At 41.5% G+C, this 12,928-nt stretch overlaps 1 protein-coding gene across 20 annotated transcripts in view; it reads right to left on the bottom strand.

Annotated features, from left to right (window-relative positions):
* Positions 1-12,928, bottom strand: part of LOC114644491 (NACHT, LRR and PYD domains-containing protein 3-like) — a 201,985-nt gene that overhangs the window by 169,659 nt on the left and 19,398 nt on the right. For 18 of the 20 annotated variants that reach the window (XM_051921785.1, XM_051921779.1, XM_051921776.1 and 15 more), the window contains one exon: positions 3,346-3,522. The exons of the other annotated variants lie outside the window; for them this stretch is intronic. In XM_051921785.1, the coding sequence (XP_051777745.1) occupies positions 3,346-3,522 (177 nt within the window). The remainder of the gene's footprint in view (positions 1-3,345; positions 3,523-12,928) is intronic. 20 annotated transcript variants of the gene reach the window in all.

Below are 12,928 nucleotides of genomic sequence, written 5' to 3' on the forward strand. Positions count from 1 at the left end.
TGTGGAGCCTTTCCAATGAGTTGCTGTACAGCTATGATTCCACAATCAGATACAGTGGGTTAAAAAACGCTAAGTGGTGCACTGAGAGCATCAACGTTAAAGCAGCTATGGTATTTGGAATAGTTTGGTCATTTTGAGCACAATTGTATTGTTACAGGTTAATTACAATAAAGTGCATTCAATTTGTAAATGATATGCAATTAATTTCAGTGCACTTGATAAAGCCTGCATCATGGATGCAAATCTGAAAAAGAAAATGAAATAACACAGAAACAGTGACAGTGCTGTGATCCTGGGTGCCGCCAGTTTGCAAAACCAAGCAGAAATCTGCATACACAAGTGGGGGGTGCTGCCGTGAAAAAGTGCGTGGCTTTATTCAAAGTTTAATTTTTATATATCGCAATGTGAGCGTGGAAACGGGCATATGCACTATTTTTGTGCGTATGCACAGTATATACACGAGACCCCAGAGCCCTTTGTGAAATTAGAAAAATGTGAATTTCAAAGAGAAAAGTTAATCTTTTTTAGGTCTGAAGTGGCACACAAAAGTTTAGCTTTGGACATTAATGAAGTTTCAGCCGTCCTGAATTGGAAACCTCCAAAGAGTATTAAAAAATCCAAAATTTGTCAACTTAGTGAATTTTTATTGTCACTTAATGAACATCTTCAGTGCTGTTATCTCTCCAATTACCAGTCTACTAATAAAGCCCTTGACATTTGTGCGAAATCCTGAAGCTCAAGAAGCCTTTGATTGTTGTTGTCTCTTCTGCTCCAGTGCTGAGCCATCCTGACATGGCGCTATAATTCACTAGTGAAGCAGACACATCTGATATAGAAGTGCATGGGATTCTGTCACAGAACATTCCAGACACAAGTCATGTTCACCTTTGGTATATTTTTAATGAAAATTTAAAATAATTCTAATGCAGTAAATCACAAACTACTGGCCATGACGTTGTCCCTTAAGAAGTGTCACCATTGCCTTAAAGGTGCTGTGTGTCCTTTTATTATACACACTGATCATAAAAATTTAGAGGATTTAAAAATGCTAAGCAATTAAACATCGGACAAGCTAGATGACAATATTCATCAGCAGATCTGATTTTTGCATTACCTGTCACTCAGTTTATAGAAATGGAAAAGCAGAGGCTGTATTAAGAATTATGATGGAGTGACCAGAGTGACAGGAGTCCTTAATGGCCATGTAGTGACACTCAGAATATTCACATTGTAGCAGTAGAGGTATTTATCCACCTCTTGTACCCTCAGGTACCACTCCAAACACCAGGTAATAGTACACGACTCTTTTATTGTACAATGATCACGTGCACAAAGCACCCTCCACTCCACACTACTCATATACTCAATAAACTAATCACAATACTCTCTCTCCTCCGCTCCCAGACACTTAGCCACCCTACCTGCCAACTCAGCTCAATGTCTGGGCTTTCCCAGAGTCCTTTATACTCCCTTACTCGGAGGTGTTCCTGCCCAACAGTCCGCAAGTCCTTATTCCTTCCGGGTCAGGGTAAACAGTCCTTATCTTCACCCCGGAAGCATATCGTTTCTTCCTGTCCCAGGATTGTGACGCACTTCCGGGTTATAGGGTATATATGAGTCCACGGGCCTCCCGACAGCGACTCCCAGTGGTCCCCAAGGTATCCAGTAGGGCTGTGCATAAAAACTACATAGTCCATGAAGCCCTGCTGGAATTCGGGGCCCGTCCATGCTGTCGGGAGAGCTCCTCCTGGCGGCCTGGGGGTAAGGGCCGAAATATAAGGCCGGCCATCCACCACAATATCTCTAGTCATCCATTTGATTCTCTGCTGTCATTGAGGAACTGAGATGTGTGGATTGAAATGATAAAAGAAGGATTTGTGAGGCTGGGGGATTGGACCTCTCATCACATCAGCAAGCTGCAGCTGAACATGAGTATAAAACATAAAAGGCGCTATATACTGGATTGATTAGAAAGTCACTTGATAGTCTGCACATATTTTACAAGATGTGTGTTACAAACACAAGAGGGAGCCACTTCACACTCTGCAGTACCTCAGGGACACGTCACCTTCCCAGAATTCCTCTCAGTGTGTCTGGACATGTCACATAATGTATGTTGGTCTATTGGTCACTAAGCCCACTGACTATTTCAGTGCACCTCCTCTAAAGATCTCTGACTTATGTCTTGTTTTACTGACCATTGTTGATAGAAAGTGACCTTCCCAGAAGACTCGCCAGTAATGATGGACACCTGCCCAGCTGTCTGTCTACCTGTGGTCACCTCCTGCGTCTCACCTTACTGTCCACACTCTTTGAAATTCTAATCCTTCTGACTCTCCTACTGTTACCTTTCCTGCTGTTATTGTCTGGCTGCTCATTTTTCCTGCTGCTGTCCACTTGTTCTCCTCTTCCTCTGTTTGTCCTCCTCACATTCCTCTTTCCTGTTCTCTGTTTCACGTCTCCCTTTAGTTCTCTTTTTACTTCTCTCTGTTTCTCTTCTTTTCTTGTCTCTCCTTATCTTTGCTGTCCCACTGTCGGTTCCTGTCTGTCACCTCAGTCCAGCTCCAACTGTCCCCTAATCTTTGTCCATTGTCATTCTGGTCACTTCTTCTGCCCCACTGACTCTCCATCTTATTCAGTTTTAGTGACTTTAAACAAACTTTAGTCAGGAGATCAGAGGAGTGTTATGGAGGCACAAGTGACAATGGATATGTTATTTTTCCTGGCTGGGATTCAAATGTCACTTTTTGCTTATTTTGTTGAGTTTTTATGTTTTAATTTTTGGTTCTTTAGTTTCTTTATTTTTTAAAGATTGTTTGCTATGCTCCATGTGCTTTGTGGGTGGTCCCCCAAGATGCAGGGCTACCTGCCCATCACCGTCAAGGGAGAAGATATTTGTATTTATAAAGATTCTTTATTGCTCTTATGGTGACTAGTCGGGGGATTGGTGGTTCCCCCCTCTGGTGGGCATTTTGATTTGTGTTATTTTGGACTTACATGTTTGGGGACTCTATTTCATAACAAAAGGATGTGGACAAAGACAAGACCAAAATAAAGAATGAACAGCGTGAAACTAAAATCTGAACAGAAACGATAATGAGAAGAGGAAAGAGACCACTGTGGGCAAGGGGCTCAGGGTCACAATGCTGTCTTTAAGAATTTAATAATTAAAGAGAAATCTGCAGCTGTGTCCTCATCACATCCATCTGTCTGCCAACATGTGACACTGACATCTGTCCTGATTAAACACAATGTTTAAATGGTGGGTGTGGAACATAAAGAGCCAAAAAGTGAGAAGAAATAAAATTCAACAAACACAAACACACACACTTGTTGTTGACTTACTTCAGTTTCTCTAATTTGCAGTTTTCACTCCTCAGCCCCTCACACAGCTGATCCAGTCCAGAATTCCCCAGGTTGCGGTTGAAGCACAGGTCCAGTTCTGTCAGTTGTGAGTGTGGAGAAGAAAGAGCTGAGGAGAGAGCTGAGCAGCATGTGGAGGTGAGACAACATGTGTCCAGACTGTGGAGATAAAGAGTGAGAAGTGAGGAAATGTGGACAGACAGACAGACAGACAGACCATTGGTGGTCTCAATAAGTGACATGATGACTACAAGCAGAGCTGGATGCTCAGGTGTGTCACTGAACAGCAGGCTGCTGCTAGCATTTGAACTGAAACACAATTTGAACTCCACACCAATGCTGCCCTTCAAGGTGCTATATACCAGAGGCATCTTCTGTCTGTCAGGTAACCCTGAGTGATGAGAGGACGTCAGCCGTCACACTGGACAGGAGTGTCACATAGCAGGACTGACCTTGTCCTCTACTTTTTTTGCATTATAAAGACCCAATTTGACTCCTGTTCATGTTTAAAAGGATGTCAGGATCAGTCTTTTTTGAAGTGGTGCAGAGCTACAAACACTGTACCTGGGGTTCACATAAGTAACAAACTGGACTGGTCTGACCACAAAGCTGTGCTGGACAAGAAGGGCCAGAGCGGACTGGACTTGATAAGAAAACTCAGGTCTTTTGCTGTGTGCAGCAAACTGCTGGAAATGTTCTACCAGTGCATAGTGACCAGTGTGATGTTATACACTGTGGTCACCAGAGGAAGCAAACTGAGGTCAAAAGGGGCAAAATGTCCGAACAAACTTATCAGGAAAGCCTGCGCCATCACAGGTTGAACCCCAGGTACATGGGAAGCTGTTGTGGAAAAGAGGATGGTGGCAAAATTCGATGTCATCATGAAAAATCCTCTACATTCCCTCCAGAAGGCTCTGTCTTGGAACACTTTCAGCCACAGGCTCATTCCACCATGTTGTGCCATGAAGTGCCTCTGGCGGTCTTTTGTTCCTCCTGCTCTCAGGCAATTCAAAGCTTCTATCCGATACTTATTAAGTTTTTTTATTTATTGATTGATTTATTTTATTGTATTGATTGATCTTTCCTGTGAGTCTATTATTGTTTTTTTTTACTCTGCTGCTCTGTGCATTTGAATTTCCCATGGGATTCATAAAATGTATCTAGTCTAATCAAAATTCAGCTAATTTCTCAAATAATCCCTCCTTCTGTCTGAAAATCCTCTAGTTTGTCAAATCTGACAGTCAGGCTTTATATAAATACTATATTGTTATTTGGAACACTTTCACTTCATGTGTATTCCGTGCCTACAACGATCTATGTAAACACATTGTTAAAACAGAAACATTTTTCATGTTTTAGTAATAATTGACAAAATGTAGACATGAAGTGTATCATGTGTTAAGCCTGAATTCCAATTATCAAATAAACTCTTTCACAAAAGGTACAAATATAACAGAATAATTGCACTTCTATTCAAGAATATAACTGAAGAAAAAGAACCCACGTTAGGGTGCGACATTGACACGCATTTGCTACGACCGCTTCGGTGGCACAACGGTATCAACTGTTGACTGGTAATCAAAACTTCAAATGTTCGACCCCGGACAAGTCCATTTTGAGAAGTGAGCTGCTCTTATTCTTACTATTTTAGAATAAAAACATACATTTGATTCCAGTCTGTAACATCCGGTGTAAATTTATGATACTTGTAAAGATTGGCTTTGTTTTTTTTATTCAGTTTTATTCTCTCAGACACGTTCACGATCCCAACCACCCCGCCTCTGACACTGCTGTTTTCACATAAAGACACGTTATAACAGAGGTGAACTCAGATGATGACAACGGTTCTACATCGGATCAAGACTGCACATCGCACTTTTGCCATCGCTGTACTTTGTATATGAACATGGAAAGCTCTGCACTCTACTTGTGACTTTACGCTGTAGGAAGTAAGTAAATAAATTAAGGTAAATAGGTAAATAACATTCGATCTGGCTCTTATATACAAAGTACAGCCATGGCAGCTTCCACCTTCAGCTATAGACTCTTCAGTATGCAAGTGACTCTCCACGCTAGTGTTTAGATCTGGACTTCAGTTTTAAATTCTTTCAACTAAAGGGTGAATGATGTACTCGAGGACAGCAGTTGAAATGATGGGGGAAGCACAATTCAAACTGAAGCCCGGAAGCACTTCTCCCATCTGGTGGGCATTAAAGACTTAACTTTTCTGAAACAAACAAATATTTGTAATAACAGATTATTTTACCAGGTCATCAAGCTCATAAATGGTTAATTCAGCTGTCCATAAATGTTGAACTTTGTCTGGGACTTACAAACCCCCACCACCACCACTTTCCTGGTATATGTGGTGTTCGAGAAGAGGTTTTCAATAGAATAATGAAATGTCAATGAATTCAATAAAAAAAAATGCCTCTCTTGTTTTATAATCCTAAAATTCAGTACTTTGCATTCCTTGTCACTTCACTGTTTCTTGGGACTGACTGATTGACTGGTACTTTCAATGTCCACATTGCCCCCTGGTGCTGGCCCTGCCTCACAGACAGACTGACTGACCTTGAGTTGCTCGTCTCTGCTTTGTTATTTTTGTAGTGTGATGACCAGGACTGCACACAGAACTTATCATGGGGTCTCCTCAGCTTATTATTCACTCTTGTGACAGACTGGTCAGAGGTGATGGCATTTAACACCAAAACATACTGCTTAAAAAATGAAAGGACCCCTTTGAATCCATGTATAGCATCAAATAAATTAAACATGTTGGCTATTAATCTGGTCAGTTCAGTAGCAGAGGGGCTTGTTCATCAGTTTCAGCTGCTTTGGTGTACTAGAGGGGCAACAATGAGAGGACCCCCAAAACAGGAATGAATGGTTTAACAGGTGGAGGGAGGCCAATGACATTTTTCCCTCCTCATCTGTTTTGTCACTCATTTTGCATTTGGCTACGGTCAGTGTCACTAATGGTAGTATGAGGCCATACCTGGACCCTACAGAGCTGGCACAGGTAGTCCAACTTCTCCAGGACAGCACATCAATATGTGCCATTGCCAGAAGGTTTGCTGTGTCTCCCAGCACAGTCTCAAGGACATGGAGAATGTTCCAGGATACAGGCAGTTACTCTAGGAGAGCTGGACAGGGCCCCTCATAGAAGGTCCTTAACCCATCAGCAGGACTGACCGGTATCTGCTCCTTTGGCCAAGGAGGAACAGGATGAGCACTGGCAGAGCCTACAAAATGACCTCCAGCAGGCAGGCAGGCCACTGGTGTGAATGTCTCTGACCAAACAATCAGAAACAGACTTCATGAGGGTGGCCGGAAGGCCCGATGTCCTCTAGTGGACCCTGTGCTCACTGCCCAGCACCGTGGAGCTCGATTGGCATTTGCCACAGAATACCAGAATTGGCAGGTCCACCAGTGGCAGGCGGCCTATGCTTTTCACAGATGAAAGCAGGTTCACCATGAGCACATGTGACAGACATGAAAGAGTCTGGAGAAGCCGTGGAGAACATTATGCTGCCTGTAACATCGTTCAGCATGACTGGTTTGGTGGTGGGTCAGTGATGGTATATCTGGGGAGGCATATCCATGGAGGGACGCACAGACCTCTACAGGCTAGACAACAGCACCTTGACTGCCATTAGTTATTCGCATGAAATCCTTGGACCCATTGTCAGACCCTGTGCTGGTGTGGTGGGTCCTGGGTTCCTCCTGGTGCACGACAATGCCCGGATTCATGTGGTGAGAGGATGAAGGACTTGATACCATTGATAGGCACCCACGCACAGTCACCTGACTTCAATCCAATAGAGCACCTCTGGGTGTGACATTATGTTTTGGTCCATCCGATGCTGCCAGATTGCACCTCATACTGTCCAGGAGCTCAGTGATGCCTTGGTTCAGATCTGTGAGGAGATCCCCCGGGACACCATCTGTCATCTCATTAGGAGCATGCCCCCCCAACGTTGTCAGGCATGTTTACAGGCACGTGGGGGCTATACAGACTACTGAGTACGATTTGGAGTTGCTGCAATGAAATTTCGGCAAAATGGACTTGCCTGCCTGTCGCATCATTTTTTCCCTTTGATTTTCAGGGTGTCTTTGAATTCAGCCCTCTGTAGGTTGATCATTTTCATTTCCATCAAACGATGTGCCATCCTTTCGTTCCTAACACATTACCATATAAGTTCATGTCAGTAGAGATAGCCAGCAGGAATTTTTTTCCCATTGAGATCTGATGTGTTTTCAAAGTGTTCCTTTAATTTTTTTGAGCAGTGAGCTTGGAATGATGATGTGACTCTGAAGTCCTGCCGCTCTCACGTCTTTAATCACCAGAATAATGACTTTCAATTCTGTGAATTGACTGTCCGGAAACACTGAACAGAACAGTAGCTTGGAGCAATTGTGTAGGATTTGTGGGACACCATGTGCTGTCTGAAGGATGACATGTCTATCAGTGAATTAAAGACATCTCAAGATGACAGTCTGACATGCAGTCCAGTAAGCAGATCCATTTGGATCATCTGGCTCTGACAGACTCTGGAAGCTCAGTGGTTCAGATATCAGGCCTTTTGTGTCCTCCTGATTCATGTTGATATTTTAATAAAAATCAAAACCTCTTCTTTTTGTTTTTGCCCTTACAGTTACTCCTCTTGGTCAGTCAGCGTGTTTCTTTTTAAACAGTTGCTTGATGAGCTTCAAGACTTATTATGTCTGTTCAGAGGTCAGTGTGAGGAACCTGCATATTTAACACTGAATTTAAAAGTCTACTCTAAAATTGCAATTTTTAAAATTTCATATTTGGAGGCTTTGTCTTTATTACAGCCACTGGAACACCTTTTAGGTTTCTTTGTTCCACCATGCCAATTAAGAGACCAGCACTTCAGAGTGAACCCAAATCAATCCATTGACACACATGAATGATTAGGGGACAGCCAACAGGCTCAACGAAGCATGACAGAAAGAGGAAAACAGGTTTGAAACAGAGCACTAACACCTTCTTCCTTATTCAGCAGAAAACCAGAAGACTAACTACCGTACCTTTTGGAAAACTGCCATACTGACGTCCTCTTCAGCCTCCACAAGACAATCTCACTTCCACAATCCAAGCAACGACTGTTTTCCTTCCATCCCAACCAGATAACCTCAATTCCAGCTTCTGATTTCATTGTCATCTCCATTGCTCATCTTCACCATCATTTCCTTCTGTACATCATTTCCTGCCCTTTCAGTATAAAAGTCCCGTCATTTCCTGGTTTCATTGTCCAATTGTGTCTCATTCTAACTGTATTAGACTGAATATACTACTTGGATGATCCGATACTATAAGGGGAATTCTCCCAAACCTTTATAAGTGTGTCTTCTCTGTTTCCTATTGTTAAAGCATCTATTTTCTATACCAAGTTATCCTGAGTAGGGTGATGAGGGAGCTGGAGCCCATCCCAGTAAGCAAAGGGCACAAGGCAGGAACAACCACTTCATTTACATGTGGGTCAATTTAGCATCACTGACTCACCTAACCTGCATGTCTTTGGACTGTGGGAGGAAACAGGATCATCGGAGGAAATCCAAATCCTTCATTTTAAAATCCAAACATGGGGAGGAGACGGTGCATAACAAACAAGCTGAATCATTTTATTTAAATTGTTTCATTAGTTATTTAGGAAGAATTCATTTTGAGTGTGTTTGTTTATTTTGAGGGTGGAACTTACACAAAGTGCATCAAATGACATAGTTTTGAAGCTAAAAAGCACTCTATTCTGAAATGACATTTGCAACAATGTTCAGTTCTATTTTTTGAACTCCCATTGTGTATTGAAAAAAAATATTTTTATTTCCTACATGTAATTCTTTACATTTATTTACATTAAATTGTATCTGTCACAAATCTTCTCAAGCTTGTATGATGTCAAAGTCCCTCTGTGATGACTAAATGGTTTATCAATTATCTGCCAATCCACTTAGAAAACATCACCCTGAACTGCCACTTCTTTTAATTTGATGCCCACCCGCTCATGTGGCACCTTATCAAATGCTTTCTGAAAGTCCACATCAATAATATCATAAGCTCCACTTTGATCGTATCCTTTTGTTGCATCCTTATGGAATTACAGCATGTTAGTAAAACACGACCTCCATCTTCTGAATCCATGCTGACTGTTCAGAATAACTCCTGTCCTTGCCATGTGTTGCTCGATCTTATCCTTAATAATTCCTTCCATTAATTTTCTTGTGATGCATGTTAAGCTTACTGGCCTATAGTTTCCATTTTCTAGTATTTCTGAATGACCCCAGTGTGCAGTGACTTCCTAAAAATATGTGTCAAGAGTATATATGTACTAGTTAACCTCCGTAAAAAGTCCTGGTGATTTGTTTGATTTCAGCCTATTTAATCTGAGCAGCAGTTCTCCATCTTCAATTTCCAAATCCCTCAGTACCTCCTTAGTAGTCCTTTTTAACTCTGGCAGGTTATTTACTTCCTCACATGTGAATACCCCAAAAAATGTAAGTTTAGAGCATCCACAATTTCACTGTTTGTATCTTGTAATTCCCCTGTACTATTTCTGATGCACTTGACCTCCTCCTTGACTGTTCTTTTACTACTAAAATACTGAAAGAATCTCTTAGGTCTTCTGTCGCCTTATCTGCTATATTCCTCTCTGTGTTTTAACCACCCTAATTTCTTTCTTCATGGCTGCCCTCATGTTCTCATACATCATACAGTTCAATTTGAATTATTGATCTAATAAGCCTTATGTACCTGTTCTTTCCTTTGAAGATTCTTTTTAAACTGTTTATTGACCCAATGCAGAGTTTTTAAAATTTTATAGTAATTCCAAATTTTGTATGTGCCTGTCTTGCATTAAATGTAAATCATTTTTAAACCTGTTCCACTGCTCCTCGACTGTCTCCACACTTAAAAGTTTATCCCAGTCTATCATCCGTAGACTTTGCCCCATCTGCTCAAAATTTTCTCTACCAAAGTTAAACATAACAGCTTTAGTCTTTGCATCTGTACTCTTCCAAAACACTGAGAACTATATTATATTGTGGACACTTGGCCCTAGTGGTCCAATCCCCTCTACCCCCTCAATTCTGTCCTGATTTTTACTAAATTCTAAATCTGGACAGGCTATATTGGATGGTGCTTTAACATGATGTATTAAAAAAACTGTCACAGATTACATATAAAGAGTCCTGCTCTTGTGGTCTGCTATTTGCAAGGTTATACTAGTTAATATTGGGTAGTTAAAGCCCCCCATGATTATTATATCCCCCTGGAAACTTGTCTTTTAAATATTACTAAAAGATGTGAATTAAAATTACTGACAGCTTTTCCATATGCTTTCCAGATGAAGCCAGATGTCTTCTATAAGATGAGGATCATCATCAAACTGAACAGAATTTGCATTTAAATTCTGTTTGACATAAACAGCAACCCCACCTCCTGTTCTGTTCTGTTTATCCTACCTAATAAATTTGTATCCCTTGTCACACACGTGCACATGGGAGGCAGCTAAAGGGCTTGAGTAAGGGAGTTCCGAATCAGACCAGGATGTGACAGAGTGCACTGACTATTGTTCTCTCTTTCCTGCAGACCATTCATGGGAGATTCCACCTTTCCCTCTTGACGTCACGTCCAGGCTCGAGCCTATGGCTGAAGACACTTATGACTTCACTTCCTGTCTTCCCCTTTAAAAGCCTCCACCTTTTCCCTATTCCCTCAGTTCTGTTTTGGACTCGGTTTTGTGCACATCAATGCTGTATAACCTTTTGCAACTTTGCAGCCAGGATACCAATTATACGGGTGACTGCCCCAAACCTTACTATGACTTGTGGTCAAGTTTGTGACACCCTCTATGTTGTACTCATCTCCATCTTTTTTTTTTATTTAGCAAGGTTTCTGTTATTGCTATAAAATAGATAGATAGATAGATAGATAGATAGATAGATAGATAGATAGATAGATAGATAGATAGATAGATAGATAGATAGATAGATAGATAGATAGATAGATAGATAGATAGATAGATAGATAGATAGATAGATAGATAGATAGATAGATAGATAGATACTTTATTAATCCCAAGGGGAAATTCACATACTCCAGCAGCAGCATACTAATAAAAAATGATATTAAATTAAAGAGTGATAACAATGCAGGTATACAGACAGACAATAACTTTGTATAATGTTAAATGTTAACGTTTACCCCCAGGGTGGAATTGAAGAGTCGCATAGTGTGGAGGAGGAACAATCTCCTCAGTCTGTCAGTGGAGCAGGGACAGTGACAGCAGTCTGTCGCTGAAGCTGCTCCTCTGTCTGGAGATGATACTATAAGTGGATGCAGTGGATTCTCCATGATTGACAGGAGTCTGCTCAGCGCCCTTCGCTCTGCCACAGATGTTAAACTGTCCAGCTCCATGCCAACAATAGAGCCTGCCTTCCTCACCAGTTTTTCCAGGCGTGAGGCGTCTTTCTTCTTTATGCTGCCTCCCCAGCACACCACTGCGTAGAAGAGGGAGCTCGCCACAACCGTCTGATAGAACATCTGTAGCATTTTATTGCAGATGTTGAAGGACACCAGCCTTCTAAGGAAGTATAGTCGGCTCTGTCCTTTCTTACACAGAGCATCAGTATTGGCAGTCCAGTCCAATTTATCATCCAGCTGCACTCCCAGGTATTTATAGGTCTGTACCCTCTGCACACAGTCACCTCTCATAATCACGGGGTCCAGGAGGTGCCTGGGTCTCCTAAAATCCACCATAAGCTCCTTGCTTTTGCTGGTGGTCAGGTGTAGGTGGTTTGAGTCGCACCATTTAACAAAGTCCTTGATTTCTCCTCCATAAACCTCAAACTATTTAAAGTAGACAAGGACCTCATGTTGTCCTTCTATCGTAGTATGATCCAGTCCGTGATCACTTTCAGTTTCATTGCCTGGTTTAATAGTCTGACAAACCAAAACTCAAAAAAGCTCCAGCAGATTACGAAGTATGCAGCTAAAGTTATTGGGGCTGATGTAGATGATTTGACTAGTGTGTGTCAGAGGGCAATGCTAAAGAAACTGGAAATCATCTCAACTGATGACAGTCATCCATTACATGTAGAACTAAACTTCAGTAAATCAGGAAGGATAGTTGCTTTGAAAACCCACACAAATCGCTCCAGAAACTCCTTTCTCCCTAGTGCCATACGACTTTTCAATAAGAAATATCGGTGATAATGTTTAAGGTTTTGATATATATCCTGTTACCTTTTTTTTTTTTTTGGTATAAATATGTTTTATCTAACTGCCTTACCTTAACTTTTCTTATATCTGTTTCTCTGTTTTATTTCATTCTGTCTGTTACCTGTTATTAGATGCAACTGAGAAGGCAAATTTCATGTTTTCCTGTGTAAACATGACTAAATAAAGAAACCTAACCTAACCTAACCTAATTTTTATTTTTACATTATTGTTTGTTCCTCTCTACGGTGGGCTGGCGCCCTGCCCAGGGTATGTTTCCTGCCTTGCGCCCTGTGTTGGCTGGGATTGGCTCCAGCAGACCCC

The sequence above is a fragment of the Erpetoichthys calabaricus genome, assembly GCF_900747795.2.
Source record: "Erpetoichthys calabaricus chromosome 1 unlocalized genomic scaffold, fErpCal1.3 SUPER_1_unloc_24, whole genome shotgun sequence".
In the NCBI taxonomy this organism is placed as follows: Eukaryota; Metazoa; Chordata; class Cladistia; order Polypteriformes; family Polypteridae; genus Erpetoichthys; species Erpetoichthys calabaricus.